At 28.7% G+C, this 23,471-nt stretch overlaps 5 protein-coding genes across 6 annotated transcripts in view; 3 read left to right on the top strand and 2 right to left on the bottom strand.

Annotated features, from left to right (window-relative positions):
- Positions 1-644: 644 nt before the first annotated feature.
- On the top strand, positions 645-13,306 carry LOC100647280 (serine/threonine-protein kinase Tao). 2 transcript variants are annotated; one of them, XM_048406792.1, is made up of 13 exons: positions 645-988; positions 1,334-1,610; positions 1,943-2,385; positions 2,488-2,836; positions 2,972-3,147; positions 3,280-3,442; positions 3,542-3,891; positions 3,969-4,214; positions 4,281-4,508; positions 4,628-4,867; positions 5,192-5,449; positions 5,685-5,941; positions 6,170-13,306. In XM_048406792.1, exons 3-13 carry the CDS (start codon positions 2,080-2,082, stop codon positions 6,288-6,290), a joined length of 2,694 nt encoding a protein of 897 aa, XP_048262749.1. In that variant the 5' UTR covers positions 645-988; positions 1,334-1,610; positions 1,943-2,079; the 3' UTR covers positions 6,291-13,306. The 2 variants fall into 2 exon arrangements, with proteins under 2 accessions (XP_048262749.1, XP_012173881.1); XM_012318491.3 differs by lacking the exon at positions 1,334-1,610.
- A 229-nt stretch (positions 13,307-13,535) lies between these two features.
- On the bottom strand, positions 13,536-15,551 carry LOC100647522 (protein NipSnap). Its single transcript, XM_012318493.3, has 5 exons — positions 15,140-15,551; positions 14,834-15,016; positions 14,441-14,609; positions 14,053-14,320; positions 13,536-13,895 (listed from the first exon to the last, which is right to left on the bottom strand). Exons 1-5 carry the CDS (start codon positions 15,220-15,222, stop codon positions 13,747-13,749), a joined length of 852 nt encoding a protein of 283 aa, XP_012173883.1. The 5' UTR covers positions 15,223-15,551; the 3' UTR covers positions 13,536-13,746.
- Positions 15,552-15,953: 402 nt separating this feature from the next.
- LOC105666739 (structure-specific endonuclease subunit slx1) lies at positions 15,954-17,576 on the top strand. Its single transcript, XM_012318495.3, has 3 exons — positions 15,954-16,638; positions 16,734-16,785; positions 16,875-17,576. Exons 1-3 carry the CDS (start codon positions 16,460-16,462, stop codon positions 17,415-17,417), a joined length of 774 nt encoding a protein of 257 aa, XP_012173885.1. The 5' UTR covers positions 15,954-16,459; the 3' UTR covers positions 17,418-17,576.
- A 310-nt stretch (positions 17,577-17,886) lies between these two features.
- Positions 17,887-21,960, bottom strand: LOC100647756 (transmembrane protein 53). The gene is made up of 5 exons (XM_003402260.4): positions 21,143-21,960; positions 20,163-20,370; positions 19,927-20,079; positions 19,582-19,707; positions 17,887-19,474 (listed from the first exon to the last, which is right to left on the bottom strand). Exons 1-5 carry the CDS (start codon positions 21,355-21,357, stop codon positions 19,196-19,198), a joined length of 981 nt encoding a protein of 326 aa, XP_003402308.1. The 5' UTR covers positions 21,358-21,960; the 3' UTR covers positions 17,887-19,195.
- A 1,287-nt stretch (positions 21,961-23,247) lies between these two features.
- The window catches only part of LOC100647880, a 74,658-nt gene continuing 74,434 nt past the window's right edge, over positions 23,248-23,471 (top strand). Inside the window, exon 1 of the mRNA XM_012318497.3 lies at positions 23,248-23,439. Coding sequence (XP_012173887.1) covers positions 23,361-23,439 — 79 coding nt within the window. The 5' untranslated portion in view covers positions 23,248-23,360. The remainder of the gene's footprint in view (positions 23,440-23,471) is intronic.

The following is a 23,471-nucleotide window of genomic DNA, read 5'->3' as shown; positions in this document are numbered from 1 at the left end:
CAATATTCACATGTATAAAATTATATGTATAGTTAAAAAAAATCACTTTTGTATCATATGTATAAGTTTGATATAATTGTATATAATATCAATATGTATATACATAAATAGCAGTAACTAATCTTGTATTACACATTAGACTAAGTTAAATTTTTATAGCATATGAAAGCCAAATTTAAAAAAAGGAAGCTTTTATAGGTTATTCGTAAAATTTTAAATATACATATATAAAATAAAGTTATATACATATTTATATAATAGTTATGATTATTTTGATAACAAATTGTATTCATATAAGTTATTTAAGATATGTATCAAAATCATACAAAATTTATCAACAAATTTATAAAAGAAAAGGCATAAAAATAAATGATTATTAAATTCCTATTAAACGCATTTTCTCATTTATCTAAAATTAACAAATACCAAAGCTAATTTTAATCGAACACTACTTTGTATTTTATTACACACAATAAATTTCTAAAATTTAAATGACATATCAAGTATTATCGTATATTTTGATCGTTTTCTATTTATTAACATTGTTTTATGTTAGTAAGTTAAAAGCGTAAAATTGGTAAAGTAGTAGCTATTAGTTATCGGTAATGTTTTTTAGTTTAGTACTTGATCGACGTAGAGGCGCCACTGATCATCGTCGGAGAATTCGCCTGCTGTGTAGAGTACACCCAGGCTAGCCGAAAAGGCGTCAAAAAGTTAGCGAATTCTCGTGTGTCCGGCCGATAGTGGGTGCCGTATTGTTGCGTTGCCGCGGATTGTCGCGTCTCGCGCGTGTGTGCGTACGTGCGTGACACGTACGAGGCGTGTACTTTTCCGGGGTGCGGTGCGTTTGCACAACAAAAAATCGTGATCCTCAGATCTTAATATGCTCGAAGGATCGGCCAAGTTCAGGAAAAAGAGGTGCTCCGCCTGAAGAGAGTGCTCGGAGCTGCGCGCATGCTTCTGTGCCTGCTCCTTCGCCATTTTGGAGGTGAATATCACTTTTTTCCTTGTTGCCGGAGTTTTTGAGAAATTACAGTTGATACACCGGGATCTGACCACGATGTTGTACACCCGATCCAAACACGGCAAGCCTTTTTGGCTATACCGACGATATCCCTGTACTGTATTTGCGGGACCAATCTGACGCGATTGCTTCGAGTCAGAGACCCAACCCTCCTTACGCCCGCATTTCTACCTCCTGCAAATTTCACTCGACCGCCTTCTTTGCTTACCAACCCCAATTTTACTATTATTTTTATTCTCACCGTCAAAATACTTGCTCCTTAAGAGTTTCATGTACTATTGATAACATTCGATTTGATCTTCTCTGCAGATTTTCCGTTTAAAAACATATGATATTTATTCAAGTCAAATGAGTTTCCACGTATAGAATAGTGTGTTTCGTATTGAGGACCTCGTGATAAGTGTCAAGCTCATCTTAATTATAAATACGTTTTATAGCGAGGAAAGATTTTTAATTGTACTCCTTGTATATCCTACAAACTTGTGTATTTGTGTTTGTTGAATATTGTTTGTCATTAAACTTATTGAGAGACTTGCTGCTATTAATGTATTATAAAAAATTAAATTAGGAGAAATATGAAATGAAGGTATGCAAATCACAGAGCATTATAATATACAAAGTTGTTTTATACACATATTTGTTTAATTAAAAATAACTTAATTTATATGATATAAAGTTTGTAGAAATATCAAGAATTAACTAAAAATTATGTCTATTTTTAATGAAAAACATATTAATTGTACTTTGTTTACTTTATTCCTTATACTTTGTATGTGAATCACATTTTAATATTAAATAAAATGAAAAATCATCGAAGTAAATTCAAGTAGTATATTCAAATTAGAAGTAGTATAATATTTAGTGTTTAGTTATTAATTATCAAAGTTAAAAATAATATAATTTGCTTGTTTTTCACAGATAGAATGTTAAATTTTGGAATGGACTGACAGAGGATTAAGTAATATTATAAAATTTAGCATAGAAGATTGAAAGACAAGAAGACGTCTAAAGGTGTCTGAAATAGGCCTTGGTTATTTAATTATTAACATTTTACTATGCCAGCTGTTCCAAGGCCTGGTAGCCTTAAGGACCCAGAGATTGCTGAATTATTTGAAAAAAATGATCCGGAGAAAATATTTGAAGACTTACGTGAAATCGGGCATGGCAGTTTTGGGGCTGTTTATTATGCACGATGTTTGCTTACCAAAGAAATTGTTGCCATCAAGAAAATGTCATATGTGGGAAAACAAACTGTTGAGAAGTGGCAGGATATCTTGAAAGAAATTCGATTTCTTAGGCAACTTAACCATCCTAATACAATAGAGTATAAGGGCTGTTATCTCAGGGACCACACTGCCTGGGTATATATTTTCAGAATTATTTTAATAAGTCATATCTTAAATAATATTGTGTTATAAGCATTCTTTTAATTGTCAGTGATGAATTTTATAAATTAATTATAGTTGGTAATGGAATATTGCCTTGGTTCTGCATCAGACATTATTGAAGTTCATAAGAGACCATTAAAAGAAGATGAAATAGCTGCAATTTGTGAAGGTGTGCTACGTGGTTTGCATTATCTTCATTCTCTTGGAAGAATACATCGAGATGTCAAAGCTGGAAATATTTTACTTACCGAGAATGGTACAGTAAAATTGGCAGATTTTGGATCGGCAAGCATAAAGTGTCCAGCAAATAGCTTTGTAGGAACTCCTTATTGGATGGCACCAGAAGTGATATTAGCTATGGATGAAGGACAATATGATGGAAAAGTGGATGTATGGTCTTTGGGGATAACATGTATTGAATTAGGTATCAAAATGTGTATTTAGTTATATATTTTTACTCTGTTAAAAAATAAATTACTTTAAAAACATATAAAAAAACAAATTATTTAAAATTAGACCAAAATTTATTGGATTATGTGAATATTTATTATAATTTCAGCGGAGCGAAAACCACCTTATTTTAATATGAATGCTATGAGTGCTCTGTATCACATTGCTCAGAATGACACACCAACTTTAAATTCTCCAGACTGGTCAGATGTTTTTCGTCACTTCGTCGAAGTGTGTCTAACTAAAAGTCCAACTGAAAGGCCAGCCTCTGGTAAACTGTTATCAGTGAGTCTTCTACAGAAATCTTTATTTTATCTGCAGTATATAGATTTTTTACTGCTTTACTGTTCAAGTTTCGTATAAACAAATATACTATAGTTTAGTTAGTTGTTTTCTTATAGGCTTTCAATTTTACAGCATCAATTTGTCACCAGAACGCGTTCTCCACAAGTTCTAATAGACTTAATTCAGAGAACGAAAGCTGCTGTTAGAGAATTGGATAATTTGAATTATCGGAAAATGAAGAAGATCTTAATGATCGATGCTTGTGAAACTGAAAGTACAGTTGGTGATGCTGATGGTATGTTAAGTTTTCTGTTGAAATTTGATTTGAGATCATAGTATTTGTTTATATCCTTTTTTAGACTTTTATATTTATATTTTCACTTGTATCTTATAGATACTCCAGACGAACAAACAGGTGGTGATAGTAGCAAGAGCAATTCAATTACCTCAGAGCATTCAATTCATTCAATGGGTGTTTCTGCAAGTTCTCAAAGTTCCTCCACCAATAGCTTGCCACTGCCAAATGCTGATGCAAACGATTATTCCACAGGATCTGTACGAAATAGACATAAAATATCAGCAGGTGGTGTCACTGCCAATCTTCTTGAACATGGTGCCAATAATTTTGCAACAATTAGGACGACATCGATTGTAACTAAACAACAAAAAGAGCATATGCAAGAGGAAATGCATGAACAAATGAGTGGATACAAACGAATGAGGCGGGAACATCAAGGTGCTTTGGTAAGTGCTTAATTTAATACCTACACATTATGTAATTTTTATTGAATAATATATCTCATTTATAATTATTTAAAAAGGTAAAATTAGAAGAACGTTGTAAAATGGAAATGGAATCCCATAAACAATTATTAGATAAAGAATATGAAACTCTTTTACAACAGTTTAGTAAAGAATTGGAAAAACTCCAATTAAGGCATTTGCAAGAATTAGAACGTAAGCTTAAACAAAACCAAAATGCTGAAAAAAAACTACACAAAGAGATTACAAGTAGACAGGAAGCAGATCGGAAAGCATTAGAAGCACAGCAAAAGAAAGACTATAAGGTAATTCAAAAAAGCTTTATATTTTTCGATAATATTTTATGATTAACGATATTTCGTTTTTTTAAGGTTTACAAAGAAAGATGGAAAAAAGAATTATCTCAGGATGAAGTTACACCGAAGCGACAACGAGATGCTACACTTCAGAGCCACAAAGATAATTTACGACAAATGGAAGCGCAAGAAGAGCAACGCCTTGCAAGAGGGCAAAGAGAATACCTTGACCTCGAAATTCGTAAATTTCGTAGAAAAAAGCTACTTGTTTTTCATAGTTTGGAACAAGAGCTACTTCGAGAAGTTAGTACAGTATTTTATTTTAGATAGATAATTCTTTCTTTTTACTTTGTTATCGACATTTTGTTATATTTGAATACATTTTTTAAAATATATGTTATAAATATATTTGTATTATGCAGGAATTAAATAAGAGACAACAACAATTAGAACAAGCACATAATATGTTATTACGACATCATGAAAAAACACAAGAACTTGAATATAGGCAACAAAGGGCAGTTCATACTCTTAGAGAAGACCAAGTTCATCGACAACATGCTACAGAACTTTCTAATCAACAAGATTACATGCAAAGAGCAGAACGTGATTTACGTAAAAAGCATGCATTGGAGCTCAAACAGCAACCTAAGAGTCTCAAAGTAAGTAATATGTTTTAATTTTTCAAAACGATAGTATTATTATTTATTTATTTAACGACTTTACAGCTCAGAAAAAGGACTTGGCTTACATATACTTATCTCCCATTTATTCCCATACAGCATCCAAAGACCTACACTCATCTACTCTTTGATTCCAAACACATATATCATCTCATATATTTAATACTACAAATTAAAGATATATTTCAACATCATAACATATAACACTTTATTTAAACAATAAAATCCGATATCGGAAAAGATAATAAAAGTTTAGATCTTATATAGATAAATCAAAGTATTTATACTTTATTATCATTTTAGCAAAAAGAAATGCAAATTCGAAAACAATTTAGAGAAACATGTAAAATACAAACGCGACAATATAAGGCATTGAAAGCTCAAATATTACAAACAACAGCTAAAGAAGAGCAAAAGGCTGTTATCAAAAAATTAAAAGAAGAACAAAGAAGGAAGTTAGCTTTATTGGGTGATCAATATGAACAAAGTATTGCTGAAATGCTCCAGAAACAAAGTATACGTTTAGATGAATCACAAGAAGTTGAATGCCATAACCTCAAGGTAAAATGTTGCATTTATTTAAAAACTGATAAAATTACAAGATTTTTAAAATCGTTCTTTCACGAACTTAACATTCTTCAATGAGTTTGTAAAAATATGATTTTGTTCAAATATACAAAAAAATTCATATTATAATTTTAAAACTTGGTTTTGATGATGCTTGAAACAAACATCCTACAAGTATTAGAACCACAGCAATGTAAATGTAATAATTATTTCTTATTATGTTTTATAGGAAAGATTAAATTATGAATTAGAAATTCTAATGGCATATCAATCTAAGAATAAAATGCAAGCTGAAGCTCAAAGAAACAGAGAACGTCGTGAATTAGAAGATCGAGTATCAGTTAGACGAGCTTTGCTTGAACAAAAAATGGAGCTTGAAACTCAGGAATTCCTTCGTGAACGTAGTGAGCGGATACGTTTATTACATGAAAGACAAGAACGTGAATTACAACAATTTGATGAGGAAAGTGCAAGAATAGGATTCAGGTATGTAATTTGTGATTCATAGTTTTTAGTTCGAACAAATTTCGTAAATGTTAACGAGAGAAGAAAATGTTTCAACTGTTCTCTAGTTCTATACTTCTATTTTTAATTTATATTTGTGCTAAGCTAATCATTCATTACCATTTCATAAAATAGAAAGATAAATTTAAGAACTTTAGAAAGAAATATTGTAGATGTATCTATATACATTTTTTTTTCAAATTATTGCAGTGCTCTGGCGATAGCTGAGGCATCAAAAGAATCTTACCCAGACGATGAAAGCCTTAGTGGCTCAATGTTAAGTCTGGCTCACAGTAATAGTTCTACATCCTTCCCCCCTAATAGTCTTTAATTTTAATCATAATCAATTAATAGAATATGTATGTATGTACGTTTGCCTGTAGTGAATGCATAACGAGTCTATCGACGTTTAATTCAATGATTTACATACATAGCAAAAGTTGGCTCGTTATATGCATTGACCCAAACCTAAAAGGTTTGTTAGGGTTGGGAATGTGTATTGGACTGAAATTAATGTAACAGCATATTTTTTAATTATCAAAATATGTCAATGTGATCTATCTGGAAAGAGAGCTTCATATTGAAGAAGAACTTAGATGCTTTTTGCAACGTTGTAATATTTATTAACCATATCCAAATATCTTGTGAACTAAATAGGATTAAAAAGGAAAACTCTTTTAAGTATCAGTCTCATCTACTATACTGAAAAGTAAATCTTAATGTTCTTGGGCTTGAAGTAAGCCAGCTATTATAGCATACAGAAAATTTTATATGCGACTACAGAAAATGTTTAGAGACATTTATTTATCAATATCTTGCAATTATAATAAAAAAAGAAAAAAACAGTATAATCATAATGCTCGAATTATTATACATTTGATTTTGACTAATTGAAGATTTGAAATAAGCACAACACAGGAATAATATTTTCGGTAAGATTTTAACTTATCGAAGGGCTAGTATTAAATAATCTTACTGATAGTTGCATGTGTTGATCTTCGAAAACCTTATTTCAAACTTTCAGTGACACTTAGTCTGATTTAACAAAAACTGAGTGAGTCGATTTATTTATTTAATTGCATTCTTAATGTAATTAAGATATTTACAAAGTGACAGACTAATGAAAAAATTTAGTTACAGTATCTTATGTTGTAGTTATAATAATGCATTCATAATAGATAATATTTGTTATTTCAATGAGAAATTAATTTCTAAAATTGAAAGACATTTTTTTACTATTTTATACAATTTGTTTTACATTACTAAGAAAGAATGTCAATATCAAAAATTAAATTGATAATAAAATTATTGTTGAATTACCAAAATATGACAGTGTCCACTTCAAATTCCTTTCAACATTAAAATATATTTTTTTGATTTTAATTTGATATTATTGCATATGCAGCCTTGATGCAAATTTCTGTAAATTATTTACATAATTACGTTGATTTTTGTAATTGAATACATGATACATATTTTTTAAAACACCATATTATTCTATATTTGACATAAAAAATAAGAAACTTTATACAGTGGGAAATACCTAAATAATTCACTTAAGTAATAAGGTTAGCATTTTTAAAATAAAAGACAAGGTCTTAGATAAAAAATGTTTGATGTCATGTTTAGATATTTTATAATTATAATATTCTTAATCGCATATTTTAAGATTATAATAATACTACTGTATTACTATATAATTTTGTATTATATTTTCAAATTTCTTATAAAATTCTAATGATTAACATGGAAGTAGCGTTGTATCTTATAATGTATTGAGATTAATTCCTAAATTTTTATAATTTTTCTTCAATAATTTAAATGTACAATAGAGTATTTTATCTATAATTTTTTATTATAAGAAATAACAAATTATAAAAAGTCCTAAAAATAATTAATTGTAATTTAGTATGTTTAAATATATCAATTATTCCTGTTTTCAACAATTGTTTTTATTTCCAAAGAAGTAGAAAATAACTTAAGTGGTGTTTTTTAAGTACCCATGTATATAGTGCTATATATTCGAAGTTTTGGCATTTAATATAAATAATATGCTGAAACTAAATATTGTTTTTAGCAACAAATTCCTCTTATTTTATTCGGCAAAAATGGAAACATATATGCGAGATTAAATAAAATATAATGTAATGTAAACAATATTATTTTTAGCATATAATTCAATTCAATTTATGCATTTCCTCAAGATGATACTTACCAATGAAGCAAATATCGTTATTATTAATATATTATCATTATAAATAATACATTAAGATTGATATAAAAATTCTACTCTATTATTACACCTAACGACTCATTTGATTTTGCTTGATCAGAAAATTATTAAATTATTTATACTTTTACTTCCTGAAATGAATTTGCAAATATTATTCTAGTCTATATATTGATTTTGGTATATCACAAATCTTTTATATTAATTTTCCAGATATAAAGTACTTCTTCTTTCAGCTTTCAGTTGATTCGAATAGCATTATTGTTGCTTTTATTATCGACATTTCAGTTGTATTATATTATATTTTGTTATATTTGTCCAAAGTTTCCATCCAGTACACATCCCAATGTTGTACTTTTATATTGTAGTATCTAATTTCTGTCTTTTTTTCATTTAAAACATTTCCATGTATCTTTTCTGTTACATATATATATATCTTCATCTTTATTACGAAGTATTGCATCTAAATTCAGTGATTGTGACTGTTCTACTTGTTAATATTTAAATCATTATAATACTATTAATGATATTTTCCCTACAATACGATTAACAAAAATAATATTATTTTGGGAAAATTATTTCCATTAAATTCAAAATCTTTTCATTAATAATTATGTTTATGTTATGTCATATAACATACAATATATAGTTATCTACCCATATATTTCAATACAACACAATAGAAACTTACATAAATATATCAATTTGTATACTACATAAATTAAGCTACATATCTCTTATAATAAAATATTTCTTCCATGCACTCATAGTAAAACCAGTAAAAAGGCCTTAATTTTGAAGTAGTAAAATTATTTTAGATTATTTTGTTTTTTTAACATTGCATCACAAAATTGATAATTTAATGAAAATGACAAGCAATATTTATCTATTATGTTTTACCACTGTTTACATTAAAAATGTAGCGCACATTCCAATTTTCTTGTATACTAATATTACTTATTAATAACGACTTAATTAAAAAGTAGAACTTCCATGATATAAAAATTGAGAATGTGTTCAATTACAATAATAAAAATGTAAAGCAAAAATAGCGACATTTACATACATATTTATGTGTTCAAAACTCTTTAAATGAAAATGGTCACAATCAACTGAATTATTTGTTTTGTAGCATTGCATATTAATATATATCTTGTATAAATTCTTCCTTTAATTATTCTTAGGAGGATACATGAATACAATACAGACTTTTAATGAACTTCTATAATTGATAATAAACAGTAGAGACTAATAGAGATGTTCGTGCTACATTTTATGTTGTGATATGAATAATTAAAATAAGTCATAATATTTCAATCCTAGTCCATAGGCAATCCATATATCTTTTCATAAAATTATTATTTATAAAGAAATATTTTGACATTGTAGATTATTTGTTGTGTATATATAAATGCATTTTATTTAAGATAAATTACTTTAATATCGTGCTAATAAATTTGATAATTAGTATATTTGTTCTTAGAGTAATTATTCTGTATTTTATATAGAAAAAAATCAAATTATAATTGTGACTAATAAGAAAGTTGTTCCAATGTGTAAAGTACTGTTATTTGATTCTTTATAGGAATACAATTTACAAAAAATAATTTATAAGAAGTATAAAGAATTTAAACTACAGGATATTTTATATTTAGATATAGATTTATAATAATTGTATCAAACTCTAAAGAAGTGGACAAGAGAAAATGATTTCACGCATCATTAAACTTAAAATTGAAATTTATATATTATAGATTGTCCATGACTTGTAATTATATACATAAAAGAACAAAACCTTTTATAACAAAAATTACATTTAGCTAATAGCAATTTAAAAATTGTGTTATATATTAGAAACTAAGGTATAAATAAAGATTTATTCATTAATGGTTCCAAATTCTATAATTTGTAAAAATTGGAAGTGTATGTACAATATTTCACTTTTAATCTAAGAAAAATATTTAATATATCCACAATAAAACTTCTTAATATTTTCAGTTTGTAATGAATGCAAATTAACATATTTGCCTCAAAAATTATGGATTGCATAAGAGGACTAATATATGTTCTAAATATATATTCTAAGAAGACTAAAATGAAACTTAATATTACAAAATTGTAGATAAATAATTTTTTCTTATTTTATTTAGAACTAATGTTATGGAATTTTGGGAAATGTATATATATATATATATATATATATATATATATATATATATATATACTTGTTAATATTTAAATTAAATATATATATATATAGTATAAGGAGTTATTAAAATATTTTGTTTTGGACAGGTCATACTATTTTATGTGAAATTTCATGTGAAGTAAGCAAATATATAAATAGCATCATCACATACATATACTTCAATTATTATTAAAATCAATTATATTAATGTTAACGTTATTTTATAATTATTTCCCTTAAGTGTTGCACGGATTCTCTATAAGTCTAATTGTATGTATGTATTAAAGAAAGAAGAGGAAAGACGTAATTCTTTAGTCACAACTGTGTGATTATCATTACAAAAAAATGCTAAATATTAATTTAAAATATTACTTTTTGTTGTTATTAGCATTTTGTAAATATCTATTCACTCTGTGTAAGATTTTGAAATTGAATTTTGATTATGAAGAGTAGGATTTAATGTAATAGAATTTACTGAATTCTCCAAAGCTATGTCTATTAACTTGGCAATTTGAATTTAAAACGTGATATACAGTAAACTAGCCAATTCAATATAGGCATGGCACATCAATTATCAATTACTAATTAATACTTGTAATCAATATAAATCAGTTTCTTTCTCACTTATTTCCATCCATGTGTGATTTCTTAGTTTTGACAATAGTTTGTATTATAGTATATTCACTAATATTAAACTAAAATGTATAATATCTTTGCAAATCAATTTAAAAATGAAAAAAGATCTACTAAAAGAATGTTGCTTTCATTAAGTAACGGATGTACTGGTGAATATACTAACATTTATCATGGATATAATTTTTGGCTTTAACTAGATTATAATTTTCCTTTTTAGTAGTGTTATTTTCTAACAAGAAAAGGACTGCATAATATAATACGATGAATATAATCATCGTTCAAGAATTAACACTGATTAAATTTTAGAAGATAGGAAAACACTTCAGAACACACATAGGCGGAGATTTATGAGATTTTCGGCAATATCTGTATATTTTATATGATTAAAAGAATAAAATTTTATGCAAAGAGTCCATAATATAAATTACAAAATCAAACAAAATTACAGATATCATTGGAGTAAATTATTAATTTGCTTTTCACGAAATAATGAACTAAACTTCTAATATATATAGTATTATATTATATGAAATTATTTTATGTTACATTTACTGAATATGTATGTATGTGTATAATGTATTTGCAATATTATTTGATATATTATATAAATCTGGTTTTTATTGGAATTTCAATCCACAACAATCAAATTACTTTATCAAGTATAATTTCGGATAATATGATATTATCAGTAACGTAGTAAAACGTTTTAAATTGATATTATATTGTTTGTATTTTACTTGGTACAAAACATTATGCGTAGTCACAAGATAAGATTAATAAATTACAAAAGTTATTAATTACTGATTTTAAAAGTTTTTGAATTTTTGCAAAAATTAAATTTCTATTCTATGTCAAATGGTTACGTTTATATAAGTTTATAATATAATACTATGTAACAATGCAAATTTCAACTTTGTATCCTTTTTAGTACTTTTTAATTTAAAACGTAATTGAAAATAATATTTAGAATTGGGTTGCTATGAATCATATGTACTATAAAGCTCATTTATTAATTACAATAAACTCTTCTATTAAAGATAAAATAAAATACTGATATTGATACATAAAATATTCTGATAAGGAATCTTCATTATTTCAGAATTAATTGTTTAACAATATTAAACTTTCCATTCCACATTAATATTTACAAAAAAATATTGTGTTACTGAAAAGATAATTGTAAGATAATTAAAAAAATACATTGTCCGGCGTAGAATATTGATATAAAAATCACTTGACATAGAATAATTAAATGTCAAAACTTTATACCGATACAGAATTTTATTCTGACTTATTTTATTCTCTTTTATAAAGTAATATGTTGGTTAATATAATATATATATATCTTGTATATATATTTGTATATTGTAAATATTCGTAATTCGCAAAGATTTCATCGATATTTATTTCTGTGTTCTGAAGATGCTTTCTATTTTCAATATCATTAAACATATAAGTTCTTCACTCTTGCGCCACTTTTACGTTATTATAAGAAAAATTTGCTATAATTTGAATTCCACTTCATTTCCAACTTTTTCTATTCTTGAAACGCATCAGCATTGTAAGAATAATGCTGCATGAATCATAATTTTTAAGGATAATTCAAGCAAATTAAATTTTTATTGTATGATATAAGATTTCATACAAAGGATATTAACATAATAAATTTTTATAAAGTATATGATGTAGGTCATAAGATAATCATTAACTCTGTATTTAAAGAAGTATGTGAAAAAGTAACATACAGAATAATATACTCTAACTCCTGCACTTGATGCATTAAATAGAGGTAAAAATTGTTTTTAAAAATAATATAGTAAAAGTATAGTATAGTATAGTAAAAGTTTAAGCAATGCTGAAGTGTTTTAAATTAATTTGACTATTAATTGTGTTAAGTGATGAGAAAATACTAAATATGCTTATATATAAAACATTTTTCTAATGTGAAAAATAGTCTAATTATCAATAATAATATTCTTTATTACAATGACAATTATAATTTTATTTTACACACACACACATATATATATATACATATATATATACATATATTTATATAGCTTAATTAATAAAGTTTAAAGACTAGTATCTTTATAAGGAAAATACGGTAAAATTAGATAAAAAATGCAATTAACATCTGTAATTGGCTTTTATTTGTCATGATTTTCATGTTTAATTAAATTAATATGTCCTTTGAATTATATGACTGGAGAGGAGGATATGTTTATCACTTAAACTTTAAACAGATTAGATTGATGAACAGATAATAAAAATAAACGATATTTAATAATTATTCGCATTTCGTAACCTTCCCATACCTCTTTTATTATAAACTATTTCACTAAAATTAGATAATTTTTATTGAATTATTGATTAATCATTATGTGAATATTAAAAGTAGCAAAAGTGAATATTAAGAATAGTAAAGGAAGATAGATAAATGTTCAGAAATACAACGATTAATATACTCATCAATATATAGATGTATTTAAAAACTGACAATAAAAATATATCGTGAAGCATTATAGTAACAAAGAAGTTTAAATTTTATTAAAATACATTTTAGTAATTGCAATACAACAAAATGCTACATTTCATTTCATATTGAGCGCTTACTTTATACAGTTATATAAACGTAGTATGTATAATATAACAAATATTTTTACATTATAATGTAAACATAAGAAATAAATTGTATTATACAAATGCATTTAGATTTGTGGACATAAAATCTTATTTTGTTGGTGAAAAGTTAGTTGGTCTTAATATACGGGAATGTGTTTCCCTAATTAATGGTACAGTATATGCAACACATTCATCCCATCCTGGAGATCTCCATGCACTTTCACGAGTTTCCATTCGTGCTTGAAGATTTTTGTAGCCTGGAAATGAACATGTCTTTTATTTTTAAAAACATATAGATTATATATATTTAATATAAATTATATATATCTTTTCTATGAATTAATATTATATATAATTCATATTGTTAATCTGGTACATAAAGAATGCATAAATAATATTAACATTAATACCTACACCAAATATGATGGACATTATATAATCTACCAATTTGTGAAAAGAAACCAGCAAATGGTTCATTGTTGTTACGTCTATAATTGATGGCTTTTGCCCAATTATTACCCCATTCAATCATAGTACCAGGTTGTAACCTATAACTACGTATTTCATATATATTCGAACCATTTCGTTTTGTAAGAGGAGGCCAATAGCTAAATGCCAATAAATATTGTAAATAACGTGACCGTAGATATTTGCCATTCTCTTTGAATAATTGTTGATATGCCTGAGAGTAAACAATATTATATATAACATATAATTATCATATAACAATAAATAATAAGATAATATATGAAATTTTTGTTTTATATTATTGTATATAAATAAATTTATTTAATTCTCATACCCCTTCTTTAGACAATTCAATTTGTGTGCGGTCAACACTATCATAGCCACCAGAGTATCGCCATAGATGCAACGCTTGATCGATATCACCAGCTACGACAGTCCATGAACCAACTAGCTCCAATTTCAATTCAGATTTCTTGGAGTTTATAATGTTAACAATCTCTTCACTGTAATATTCCAAAATACAAACATGTCCCCATATAATTTTCCTAATATAAATAATTCTCTGTGCATGCCAATTCTGCGACATAAACAAAATCTAATATTTTTTTGAAACTTCAAAAAAAAAAGAATTTTGAAAGAATTTTTATGCGAGTATTCTAAACATGTTTATGATTTAAACATACGACTTGACATTAAGATAAAGAAAATGAAAACAAAATTAACTTACTAATTGGTCAAATATTTATCAATGGAATCGGGTCGAATATTGTGCGTGTGCAAGGCGTAAATAACTCCTTTATCTGACAGCATCCTTGAATGAGACTCTTTGGTTGGCTCGATTTTTCTTACGAAAAGCTTGTTTATCCATCCTTCGCTGATATCCTGTCGGATCGATGACCTTGCAAAAGATCTACAACACACACGATGTGGCTATTGCCCTAAAAAGCCGCCGTTTATATACTAGCTCGCGTAGATTATACACGAAACATATGAAAAAAGGGCTCTTCAAAGTTTTGCAGTCGTGATCGCCTACCGGCTGGTAACAAATGACGGTAGTTTAGTTTTGCCGATCACCGTGATCTGCACGGCTCTGAATCTTCTAAAAACGGCAGCCATTCTTACTGGATCCTCGCGTACAGATCTCTTCTGGTTTGTGTCCAATCAAGATCAAAGCGTAATTTCGACAGTGCTGCAACTAAATACGCGGCGCTTTCAATTACATTCCCGGAGAAACCGATCGTTATTGTTGGTCTATTCTGATTTATCTCCATTCGCGATTTCTTCTTCTTAACACGAAATAAAACTTACAACCGTGAAAAATACACCTGTCTGATAAACTATGGAATTTAGTGTCACAGCGCTTGCGTCTTTCAATAAAATATTTTATTCTTGATGCGGTAATGACGTCAAAATACTAGTTTCATTCTGATTTATTTCCTGATTGAGAGGGATGTAATAACTTGCAATAATAATGTTATATATGGGAAAAAAATTAGTACATATACAATTTAGCTTGTATAATGTAAATTTATAAATGAGGAAAAATTTTAGAAACAAAGATATAAATGGATATGTAAAAATGAAAAAATTTATAGGTATATAAATGCAAATTTTAAAAAGTTTAATATTCATGCAAATAAACATTACACATTTTTGATTTTAAACAACGTGCTACAATAAAAACTTTTTAAATTTTTATTCGTGTTTATATATATACAAAATATAATAATCTATTATGTAGTACATAAATTTACTTATTTTTTAAGAAAGGAAATATAATACCTGATAATACACACACATATATATATATATATATATATATATACACACACACACACATATGTACTATTTATTAACTGTAATATTATTAGTGTGCTAGTCGTAGATTTGTACACTTTTATTTGTGTTATTGAACAAATTTTTGAATTATATGTTTTTTTAATTCAGTATCTATTTCATGAAATACATATGTATAATAATATGTTATAAGTCTTTATTGCTAATCATCGTGTTTACATTCTTTCGATAGCATTATCTGACATCTATAAGTAACCTAATTTTGATAATATTAAATTCGGTTAGGTTTGAATTTGTTACATGGGATATTAGGTTAACATGGTCAATTATATACATTAATCTTTATAATTCATTATTTATTTGTAACTGCATTAATAAATAATAGGAAGAGAGTAAATAATGAAATGATAATAAAATTATAAAATTAATTTTTTTCTATGATTTTATTTTGGTAACATGACACTAAATATTTATTGTACTCTGATGTAGTTATTTTATTATTCAAATTTACTGTAAATTTTGTGTAGTTTAATGTATTATACTAGTTAATTTGAAGATGGAAAACGCAGAAGTTATAGAGCACTTTTATGGTGTATATTTGCTATATTGTATGAATCCAAAATATAAGGGAAGAACATACATAGGATATACAGTTGATCCTTGTCGTCGACTTAAGAAACATAATGCTGGAAAAGAATATGGAGGTGCATGGAAAACAAGTAATAAAGGGCCATGGTAATTATATAATTTTTAAATAACCATAAAATATGCTATTCTTTGTTATGTTAATTGCATGTAAGTTGTAAAAAAGATATTTTGTTTCCTTTTAGGAATATGGTATTAATCATTCATGGCTTTCCAAATAATACATCCGCCCTTAGGGTACGTTCATTTAATTTTATAAAAAAGGAATTATGTAGCTCTCTATCAGTAATTTTTGCATTTAAAGTTTAATTTGTTTTTATTTTTAGTTTGAGTGGGCTTGGCAACACCCTCATATTAGTCGCCGTTTGAAACATGTACCTAAGAAAAAATCACAACAGAAAGTAATTGAATTTTGCTTTCTGGTTCTATCAAATATGTTAAAAGTTGGACCTTGGTGCCGTTTACCTTTAACAATTCGTTGGCTAGATTATGAGTTCTTTGAAAAGTACTCTAGCTATGTTTCAGCTCCAATGCATATGCCTATGTGCCATGGAAAAGTAATTTCTAAAAAGATTAAGAAGACAAATGATACAATAGAAACATTGGATGAATCATCTATAATCTGTTCTATTTGTAATGCACCTTTAGAAGGAAAACAAGCAGTTAGCTGTATAAAACCTAGCTGTTCATTAATAGCTCATTTAATTTGTTTGGCACAATTATTTCGTAAAGACAATATGATTTTACCAATTGAAGGTACTTGCCCTATTTGTAATACCAATGTTTTATGGGGGGATTTAATTAGAAGAAAGATTGGTTGTTATGGAAATTTGCAAGAAGTTTCTAGTGATGAAGATTATTATACTTGAGATAAATTATATAAACTTTTTCAATTGTATATAGTTTTAACAATGACAATAATGAATATATCAACAATATAAGACCATCTAATTGCTCCAACTTTTTATTATTTTTAAAGTTTTATCTGTAAAAGAAAATTTTGAAAATAAAATGAATTATTATTATAATATTTTCTTATTTTGTATCATGTGCAAATAATTAAGTTAATAAGCTACTATTATAGGCTATTACTACTAATTTGATTTTTAAAATTCGTAATACAAAAATTCAACGAAGAAGATGTTAGGAAAAATAACGCTTTTACATTTTATAGAAAAATTTCATAAATGTATTACTAGTTGATATTAAATATTTCTATTTCATGAAACAAAAATTTCATATTTCATATTCTAGCTGAAAAAGACATAAATGTATATTAAATATTAATTATTTCATTCACTTAACAACTATACGTCTGTAAAAAAACAACAAATCATGTATATTTATCAGTCTTTATTTGTAACTAATCGACAGATCAAAATATATTTATATATTATGTATATATATGTGTTTGTTGTGTCGTGCGCGCGTGCACGTGATGTATATGTGTGCTGTGTACTTTATGTAGAGACATAACATTATTTGATAAGGAGAGATACAAGAAAATTTCTCTGTTTCATTGATACTTAATTACAATCGCAATTAAATTGAAAGCTAAATCAAGACCAGCTTGATCCTTTTGTGCGAGAATTTTTTTACGTTGAAATTGAAACATCGTGAGATTGATCCCTCGAGATTTCAATTAATAACGTATATTTCTTGTGCACACTTCGATCACATCAACAAGCGTCTAGGTTTCTAATTTCCAATTTTTCACCTTAATTCGCTGTCAAGTGCATCTAGAGTTTCTATTTCAATTCACTATACGAGGTTACGAAATATTTCAAACATGGAAATTTGGGGTGTATTGCAACATTATTCCATTTACTTTCTGGAAATTCAAAATTGTACTTGCGTATACTTGTACACCGTCGAATAACTACTCGAATGTGTACTTTCTTTCTTTTATTCTCGAAAGGAACGCAATTGTGTCGATTTGTGAAGTTCAGGCACATTGACGTTCAAGAACACACAGCGAAGGAAGAAACTGGAAGATACAAAGGAAATGCCAAGCGGAAGTAGAATGAGTATAAGAGGACAAAAGGAAGAAAGAGAGGTCGAGCTCAGTTTAGTTTTTAAAATTTCTACAAAAAATTAAAGATTAATTCATCTTTACACGTGAATCAACGTTGAGTTTTGTATAAACATATATCAAATTGCTTAAAATTAAATTTGAAAGCTTTCTGTGCTGTAATGTTTAAATATTATCTATATATCACATTTGTGCGCGTAAATCTATTTTTAAATGATTTATATTTTTTATAATGATTATTTAACAACAAATAAGGACGACAATATTTGATAAAATATATTACAAACAAAATTATTCTAATAAAAATTTATTTTATATGAAATGCACTTTTTTGAGTAGCTGACATTTTTCACTACATATTAATATCAATACGAATAAGAAGATTCTCGTAATGATGTCAAGACTCAACGCTGTATAGAAAATGCGTGTCATATATTCAAACATATGAAGTTCGACGATGAAAATCAAACAATACGCCGACCCTCTTAGTCTTCCAGTTTGTCCACTTTTGTTTGCGTATAATCGTACATGTAAAATTGTACGGAACACGACTCTTCCATCGATCATATTGCTACTCAAATAATGTTATATTATCAATATTCCATCTGTTTTTTTCTAATTTAACTTAGTAGCCTCATGAGGTAGCACAACTCTTTTGGTAAGACTTGGCATAGTGACGTAATTCCGGGAATTATTTTCTATACCGTGATTCTGAGGCAATTCCAGGCATTCTAAATTTGGTGACGTCAGGCATTCGTGGATGAAACTACAAACTGTATTTACGTAGGCATCACGATATGTAGCGTAATGCTTCACGTGCGGAGAATTGGTGAAAAGTACCAGCTGCACTCGTACACCACGTTCTGCTCGTCGACTGGCGAATTTCTCGACGTCCTTGAAATACGAACAAGTATAATATATAAGTTCATATAAAAGAATAAAATACAAATACATTTAGTCTGGATTCTTGCAATTAACTATTATGTCAAGGATATACATACCGCTGCTGGAATTAAAGTGTCAGCGTTCGAATAAAGAAACAATTGCGGCCAAGAATAGGATTCTTCTGCAAGACCGATCGGGTTCGTTTGTACTGGATAACCACGTCCAAGGGCGTGAGCGATCACCTAAATCAAGATTTAAATTGGTAATACTAATAAATTCGATACAAAAGGAATGTAATGTCTAAACTACGGACTTTTATTAATTAAATTTATATATTTATGAATATAACAAAGAAATGGAACCTAGACAGGGATTTATTTTATCCACTAAATATTATATTTAATTATTAAATTTCGCAAAATGTATAAAAATCCATAGTCCAGTAATATCTTTATTAATACCTCTAAAAACCAAAGTATAGAGAGGAAGATCGTAATGAGGAAGGACATTGGTATGTTCGTAAGTGGATGTCCGCCGATGATTGCGCTAATTGCTTTGAAAAGAGCGGTTAATCTTCTTTCTCCCGGTGCGCTATCAAATATCACTCCTTTGACCTAGAATTTCAATGTTAATGTATATTATGTGAAGCAATGATGTAGAGAATGTTGAAAAGGTGAAAGGTAACAGTATTTTTTACCTTAAGCGGTGAGTTAGCTTGTTGCATCGCAAGGCTTACATGTTGATATAGAAACGCGCCGCCGTTACTGAAGACATGGAAGAATATCGGGTGTTGATCTAAACTCTTGTCTGTGATTACCTGGATCAACCGTTTGCCAATATGAGGCATCTTGTCTCTTCGCCAAAATAGACATTCTACTGGTGCCGTGTATCGTAGTGTGATGCAGCTTGAGAAAGGAACATTATTTATCGATGTGTATTAAATAATTTGTAAATCTCTACTATATAGAAGTATATAATATAATATATTTTACAGATTATTAGGTTATCGTTTGACTTATACTGTTTTATATCCAAAAACATTGAAATGTACGGATGGTATAATAAATTACTTACTATAAAAGTATTTCATAGAAAAATAATATAAACATAAATGCATAGAATATATCTTCTATTATTGATTCAAAATAACGTTTATGATTAATTAATTATTGACTTGTATAATATTATATTATTATATGTTTTAGTAATTGTAAAGTATGATTGAGTTATTGGTTGCTAACTATAGATTCTAATAATACAACAACATTCACTAGGAATTCGAATAAATAGAAAAATTCATTTTGGAAGTCAAATTCTAAATTGTTATTGATTAAATAAACAAGTATCATCGGCATGATATTGCCGGTATTTTCTACTATGTCTTATCAACAGTTTCATGAACTACATGACACTTAATTCTACATTTTCTTCCAATAATTTGTCATAAAAAATACATGCGTGCACTACGTATATCCACCCTCCTACTTTAACATTTGCTCATCAAACTGTTACTCCACAAAATCTATCATTACGGACCATCGCGTAAAAACTATTATCTATATTCTCATTCTCAACTTCCAGTTATACGAAAGAATGAAAAAGCAAGAAGAGAGAAATTAATCGGAAAAGAAGAAACGGTTAAATGGGGGGAGGGCTAGTTTTGCAAAACATCAGTACCTCTTCTCTTCGTAAATTGCGCTGTACTTGGCCAGATATTTGTCTTGACAGCCGGCCCATCCTAGTAGCACTATTACCGGTCGTTTGTCCTCCTTGTAAACGAATACGAACTCTTCACGTTGATCCTGACTACCGGTGGTTAACGTTGGATCCTTCGGGGACGGCGGAAACGACGGGAACATGATGTAATAGTCGAGGTCCTCTTGATTGCTCATCTTTCCTGCTTCTCGTTCTCCTCCTCGTGAGGATGCGAGAGAAAGAAGGAGAGAAAGAAACACAGAAGGTGAGGGGGGCTGCAAGCTAACGGGGTGAGGGAAAAGGTTGGGAGGAGTGGAGGGAAGAGGGAGTTCGTAGCGGTAACGAAAGGGAGGACAAATCACCCCTCTACCGCGAGGGATCCTCGTTCCGAGTTGAGCTTGCGTCGCTGTCGTAGTCGAGAGAACCGAGCTGCCAGAGGATCGATATCAAAGGCTCGTATGGTTGTATACCAAAGTTAGGTGTCACGAATGAGGACGTCGACGTTTAACATTGGCCTCTCTACGTAGAGTGTTTTTTATTTCTTCCTGGACGTCACCGTTGACGGGACTCTCCATTAGTCGAATCTTTACCGATCGATAGCGAATATCGATTTCGGCCGATGTGGCCCATACATGATAGCTGATAATAGACTATCGGGATTGGCGCTGAGGTTCACGATGCTGCGGTGCGGATGTAATGTCATATTACACGTGTGCAAAAATTTTATGCGTTTTAGCTGACGCAGAATTTCACAGCTAATAGTGGTATCATATGAAATAATTAAGTTGGATCCTGATAGTTGTAGATATCGTAATGGTAATGTAAATGGATTGGTGATGATAGCAATAATGTATTATAATATGATGTGCAACATCATGGCAATAATGTTAGTTAAATGTTTAAATAATCGTTGATTAAGAATGAGAAATATTTCTTGCGTTAACATTTTTTACGTCATACATTTTACAAAGAAAAATTTTGTAGTTACATGTATACTGTAAATGTAGATTATGTAAAAAATAAAGTTACTATGAGAATACAAAGCAGAATTGGTGGCATTGATTTATTTTTACTTCTGCGTTGTTGCGCAAAATGACGTATTATCGTGATAGGCGAAATACGGATAAGTTATAAAGTAAGCCTAACTAGTCTTGTTTATAACCTAATATTATATTAGCATTTTTTGTACTATACATATATTAGTTTTAGATTTGGAGAGTTGCGAATTTTTTGAACTCTTGTATCAATGTTATCGATACAATGTAGAATAAAACTGGAATTCTATTAATGACAGTACCAAATATTATAACATATACTTAATCTCCAGGTCTTAAATTGAAATCTCAAATTTACACTACAAGACTGCAATAACTGATTTCCAGATATTCTAGAATTCATGGATATTAAGACCACCAGGCCTCAATCATTTAAAAAATTCCCAGACTCCAAATTGCAGATGCCTAGATTCCAGATTACCAACCACAATCCCCCAGATACCAAATCCAGACCCTAGATCTTAAAACTATCAAAACCTAGATCTTTAAGTTCTAATTAAAAACTACCTCAGAATTTCTAGATCTTAGCTTTTAGGCCTCACACTCATAGATTTAAACTTTAGTATCTCCAAATAACAGAGTTTAGAGTTTAAAATTCAGAGCTCTGATCTCAGAATCATCAGATTTCAGAATTCTCTTTGATAGTAGTAGATTTTAATTCTAACCGCTAGGGGTGTTATAATCCTAATTTTATTCTATGTTCAGTTGATAATATTGGAAGCCAACCCATCAACGAAGGAGATCCATTCAAAGATTGTATTGTTTATTGCAACATACTATGTATTTTGGCGAGGTGTAGCTTGTTAGTACTATTTATAATCCTATTTTATAAAACAATCATTTAGCAAAATCAGCATTATTCTGTAGTTCTCTATGGAAACAGTTACCACCTTTTATCTGCTTTGTCGGTACAGATGAACATGCTTGAATAGTGGTGCCCTCTGTTCGGATTAGTTTATCCGGAATATTGTCAGCGAGCAGGCGCTGGACCGCTTTCTGAGGCTGCGTGCGAGATGAAGAGCGTAAGACAGAGAAGGACCGAGATTCAAACTCGAAATCTAACGGGGAACTCTCAGAGCCACGAGAGTGGCCGCGCGATACGGCACGGGTGTTTGAAAACAGCCGATAACTGTGTGCATCGCGCCATGTGTACCGAGAAAAGTGCGAATTTCCTGTGGCTCCTTTGTTCCATATCGCTCTTCTGTGGATTTGTTCTTCCATACGGTGAGTACACGGATCAAATTCGATAAAACTTT

This window comes from Bombus terrestris, chromosome 6, assembly GCF_910591885.1.
Source record: "Bombus terrestris chromosome 6, iyBomTerr1.2, whole genome shotgun sequence".
Classification (NCBI taxonomy): domain Eukaryota; kingdom Metazoa; phylum Arthropoda; class Insecta; order Hymenoptera; family Apidae; genus Bombus; species Bombus terrestris.
The sequence above is the reverse complement of the archived record's forward strand: the minus strand, read 5'-3'. Positions and strand labels throughout refer to the sequence as shown.